At 46.3% G+C, this 5,205-nt stretch overlaps 1 protein-coding gene across 1 annotated transcript; it reads right to left on the bottom strand.

Annotated features, from left to right (window-relative positions):
* Nucleotides 1–619: 619 nt before the first annotated feature.
* On the bottom strand, nt 620–3,020 carry LOC144704657 (glycosyltransferase family 92 protein Os08g0121900-like). Its single transcript, XM_078577144.1, has 2 exons — nt 2,702–3,020; nt 620–2,412 (listed from the first exon to the last, which is right to left on the bottom strand). The coding sequence occupies exons 1-2, from the start codon at nt 2,877–2,879 to the stop codon at nt 791–793; spliced, it is 1,800 nt and encodes a 599-aa protein (XP_078433270.1). The 5' UTR covers nt 2,880–3,020; the 3' UTR covers nt 620–790.
* Between the last annotated feature and the right edge of the window lie 2,185 nt (nt 3,021–5,205).

Genomic DNA, 5,205 nt, shown 5'->3' with positions numbered 1-5,205 from the left:
AATAAAATCGATTGTTATTATAATGATCGAAATATTTTTTATTAGATCAAAGTATTCACATAAACTTGCATCAAAACTATTTTTTATTCAATTCTTGGTTTATACCCTCTTATTGAACTCCTGGAGTGTGTTTTTAGTGCGTGTTCTATATTTTCCAGTTCACTGTTCTTCTTCGGTCAGTCAGCAGATTCAGGTAAGATTCAATCTAATTGAGGACAAAAACTCTGAACAAGCGGTTGGACCCAATAGATAATAATAATGAATCTGATATCTTTGAAAGAAACTCGTCTGGGATTTTATATTCTCCTTCTACGTCATCCATTGAAGCCAAATCATTCATGCAAGTAGTCACATCCTTTAGAAAATTCGGAGTGAACCGTCCAGTAGAATTCTATAAAGTTTCTCTAAAGATGAGTATGAAGAGAGCTTCCTAGTCACTCAAAGTTTTCTAAATTATTTATTAAATGACAATTCATGATAATGACAGTATTCGCTCACCCCAACTCACTCACTGGCTCCTCAATGAAAACCCAAGGATAATTGCACGGGATAAAAAATAAAAGAAAACCTGCCCTATTATAAACCTTCAATCTTTGACCTTTATGACGAACAGGGAAGATCAACCAAAACCTTTTCTACCCATTTATTTGGCTACAGAGTCATCACCGGCAATAAATTGCATGGTGTGGAAATCAAGAATAATGCGGCTTATCTACATAAAGAATAGTGAGAACACTCATTGTGGTGAGAATTGACCTGACCTGGAGCAGTTGTGGCATCGTCGATGCAGTCAACTCCTCTGCCATGGAAGCCGTCTCGTGCTGGGGTCGGCAAAGATCCTCAGCACCCGGTCTCTCAGGCCCTTGTCTCTGACTTCACAAAAGCGGCTCGGCCAATCAGGAGGCTCCACCGGCCTCGTCCCCAACCCTGGCGCCCGGTCCTTAGACCCAGCATTCTCCTCATCCTGCCAGTCAACCACATATGTGGCCACCCTCCGGTAGAACTTCTCCTTGAACACTTCCCAAGCCTGGTACTTATAGTGGTTGACCACCATCGTTGACCGGTCAATGTTCACATACCGTAACCCGGATCTGAGATGGAAGTGGTGCACGACATTGACCAGAGATGTGCTAAGAGCTGCCGGCCGGACTATTGACTTATGTCTTTCCGGTGCCGCCGTTCGGCATGTGTAGCCCGTGGTCACGCCCTCCGGCGGTGCCGTCCTCTGCCCCGACGGCCCGAAAGTGTGGCACGTCGTCCGCAGCTCGGCGATCTCTGGCGTCTTCACGGTGTAATTGGTCAGAATCTTGTCCAGAGTCAGCTCGGGCGACGGCAAGAAGAGGAATTCGTCAACATCAATGAAGCCGACCCAGTCGCAGGAGCCTCGAGCCATGACCGCACAGTGCGCGAAACCTGCCTCCTGGGACTTGACCCAAGGCCACACCCGCCGGGTTATGTTGTACTCTGACAGCTTGCTAAGTTCATCTTCAATTTCATCGTCGCTGTTGTTGTCATAGATGAACCACTGGCCAACCCCGATCTGGCCATGGTAGATGATCCACTCGGCCAGGGATCGGGCCTGGTTCCTAAGCATGGTGCAGATGCACATCTGATGACGGTGCTCGCTCTGACGTAGCTTGCTGATCCCGGCAAAAGAGCCAGAGGGCAGAACTGAATGGGCGGTGGTGGCGGCGGCGATGGCGACAGACGGTAGAATTGGATGGGCGCCTCGGCCTCCTCTGTCCCTGATGGAGACCATGATGGGGGGGAGCTTCGGCGAGGCGTTGGCCATTCGGCGGAGGACGCTGAGAGGGGTCTCACAGCGGATCACCTCCTGGGCGGCGGTGATGGCGGCAGAGGTGATGAGGAAGCGAGGCCGTGACAGGTCCCAGCCGAAGACGCAGTCATAGCGAGACGGATCGGAGAGCCGCCCGGGTCGGAGGTTGAGGCCCTTGGCAAAGACGATGGTGGAGTTGTCGGCGCTGTCGAGGAGGGACTCGTAGACGAGCAAGTCCCACTGGAGAGGGAGAATTGGCCGGGGGGCGGACGAGGCGGCGCTGATGCCGACGGAGACGAGGTGGCCGGGGGGCTGCAGAGGGCAGCGGAGGATGCCCTGGTTGAGGTCCGAGGAGACGGGACGAAGGCTGAGGTTTGGGGATGAGGAGGAAGGGGGGAAGTAGAGGCAGAGGAGATCAGAAGAGGAAATTGGGTTCAAAGAGGAGGCATTGAGGGTGACAAAGAGGAGGACGAGGTCGGGGGACGACACGGCGCGGCGGAGGGCAATTGGGGATGGAATTTGATGGTGGAGGTGAACGGCGGGGAGGTCGGCGGCATTGCCGGAGGCGGCGGCGGAGATGGAATTGAGCGTCCGAGACTGCTGCCAAGGGGTGACCAGCACGGGGTGGACGGAGACTGCGCCAGAAATCGAGTGAAAATGGATTGTTAGATCTCAATCAGAAACCCCAACAAGAAAAATCTGTCAAACACCCCTCAAATCAGAAGAAGGAACAGAAAAACAAGGTGGGGAATCGCTTAGATCCGGAAGAACAGAAAAATCCGGCATTTTTCATTCAAAAACAAGAGCCAGATCATCAAAATAAAGAGAAACCGCAAGGAAATCGACCGACGGAACATAATTCAAGCAAAAAAAAAAAACAAAAAGCAGAGAAATCCCTCGTCTAACAAAAGAGAGAAAGGGTACCTCCGAACAGCCGGAAAGCAGAGAAGGTGAGAACGGAGAGGACGAGGCAGCCGAAAACCACAGCCAATTTGCATAGCGACGACGCCCTCAGCCTGTCCCCGCCGTAGGATCTCCCCTTGGGCGCAAATCCAACGTCCGGATCTCCTTTATGCAGCGATTTTCTACGGTGATCCTTCATCACCACCTCGGGAGCGGATTTCCTCGCCAATCAAGCTTCTTCCGCCTGTTCATGGGACGAATCCGAAGAAATCTCACCTTCAATCGCAGAAATCTGATCTTCAATCGCCACGACCGAAGAGGAAAACGAAGAACAAGACGAAGAAGAAGAAGATTAGAAGAAGAAGAAGAGTTGTCAATATCCTTATATTATAGTGCGGTAACCGCACCTTATCCTCCTTCGCGGTGACCGGATCTCCCCTCATTTTGGGTCTTTGCTGTTATGGTGCTTGAGAGTAAGGGAATAATAAATTATGGGCAAGAGAATTTATATACATTGATAACTGCATGAGGACAATAATTTATTCTAGGGCCAGAACAATTATACCCAAGACAATGATTTGTACGGTCACTGTTTGTGTTTGCTCTTCGAGATCTGTGCCACTATGGTATCCAATATCTAGGGAAAATAAGATGATTTCGGGTGATGATATCGAATATCGTGTCGGACGTTGGAAGTATAGCTATTACCGAATATGAGGACATTTATCATCATCCTGCTGTTGGTGGTGGATCTCGGTGATGGATACTATAAAGTGGCAAAGCTTTGAGGCAATCTAATATCTGTTAGCATGGATACACTAAGGGTTGATTGTGGGTGCTCTTTTATGGAAAAAGTTCTCTGAGTTTATTTCTATGACGGGAGGGGGAGGGGGAGGGGGAGGGGGAGAGGGAGAGAGAGGGAGAGAGAGAGAGGGAGAGGGAGAGGGAGAGGGAGGGAGGGAGAGAGATAGGGAGAGGGAGAGAGAGGGGGAGGGAGAGGGAGAGGGAGGGAGAGGGAGAGGGAGAGGGAGGGAGAGGGAGAGGGGGGGAGAGGGGGGGAGGGAGAGGGAGAGGGAGAGGGAGGGAGAGGGAGAGAGAGAGAGAGGGAGAGGGAGAGAGAGGGTATTTCTATGAATTTTGACATGTGATGAGCGTGGTCAATCTAATATATGTTAGCATGGATACACTATGGGTTGATTGTGGGTGCTGTTTTTGGGAAAAAGTTCTCTTAGTTTATTTCTATGAATTTGTTAATGGTATGAATTTTTTAATGGTATTTCTATGAATTCGGACGTGATGAATGTGGTCAATCTAATATCCGTTAGCATTTATACACTAAGGGTTACCTGTGGGTGCTCTTTTTATGGAAAGCGTTCACTGAGTTTATTTCTATGAATTTGTTAATGGTATTATACCTAACTACCAATCATGTTGATTTATGTCACATCCGTCTATGTGGTCCGTGAACCAGGGACACCAAAAACCCTTGATGGGTAATTGTGTTTTGAATATGATTTATGAGTCTCTCAAGAGAATATTTAAATCAATCTTAGCTCGGATGCAGTAAGAAGACTCTGAAAGTGATTAGGTGGCCAAGATGGGATTGTATGCCCTTGTTATAAAAAGAGATTGACCCAAATAATAAGTTTTAGGTGTGCCCTTCTCCAGGTATTGGAAATATCATAGAAGGTGCTCTCCAATGACTTCACCACGCATCGGTTATAAATAGAGTAACTAATTAAGTTTTGATGGTTAATCATACCCTAAGTCATTCAAGAGTCTAAAATGGATAAATTATACCTACTTGGTGACCATTCATAGTAAAAGTTCCATCAGATAGTTGGCATACTCATATGTATCTTGTAGAGACCAACGTGTAGCCTGGCACCAAATTGGTTGACTACTCAACCTATCGAGTGGGTTAAAAAAATTATTAACTACTCAATTTATATGTTGGTATATTTCATTTTTTTTAAAGATTGCTAATAAAAATTAGTGAGCCATTAAAGTTATTACCTAGTCTAATAGATGGGCCTATAGGATCTCACTCATAAGATATTTGAATGTTAATGGATACACTCTAAAACTATGAAATTTTACGAAATGTTAGTAGATACTTTGATGATAATATCCTAAACAATGTAAATAGAAAGGGCACCTTCTTTTGGTAGAGAGATGGGTCATTTATGAATCCCCTTCCATTTATTCTCTTGATGTTGCTTCTAGTGAGACTAGACGGCAAGGAAATCATATTTATAGCATCACATTTTGAGGATATTATGAGGAGATCCTACACAAGATATGGATATCTAGCAGCAGGACATCTAAAAATCTCAAAGAGAATCTCTCAAGGAACCAATAAATTAGAAACTTGATTCATGCAAAGGGGATGTCACCATTTCTACTTTGGTTTTACAATTCATTTTTTATTTGGTTTTAAGTTATCAGATCAAGTGGATTGAATCAACAATTACATATTTATTGATCACCTCTTTGAGAGCAAAAATAAGGTTATTGATGGAAGA

The sequence above is a fragment of the Wolffia australiana genome, chromosome 6 (genome assembly GCF_029677425.1).
Source record: "Wolffia australiana isolate 7733 chromosome 6, ASM2967742v1".
NCBI classification, from domain to species: domain Eukaryota; kingdom Viridiplantae; phylum Streptophyta; class Magnoliopsida; order Alismatales; family Araceae; genus Wolffia; species Wolffia australiana.
The sequence above is the reverse complement of the archived record's forward strand: the minus strand, read 5'-3'. Positions and strand labels throughout refer to the sequence as shown.

Coding starts and splice junctions, on each gene's coding strand:
- LOC144704657 (XM_078577144.1), bottom strand. CDS start 2,879: ATGAAGGATCACCGTAGAAAATCGCTGCATAAAGGAGATCCGGACGTT. Junction 2,413..2,701: donor TGCTTTCCGGCTGTTCGGAG/GTACCCTTTCTC, acceptor TTTCTGGCGCAG/TCTCCGTCCACCCCGTGCTG.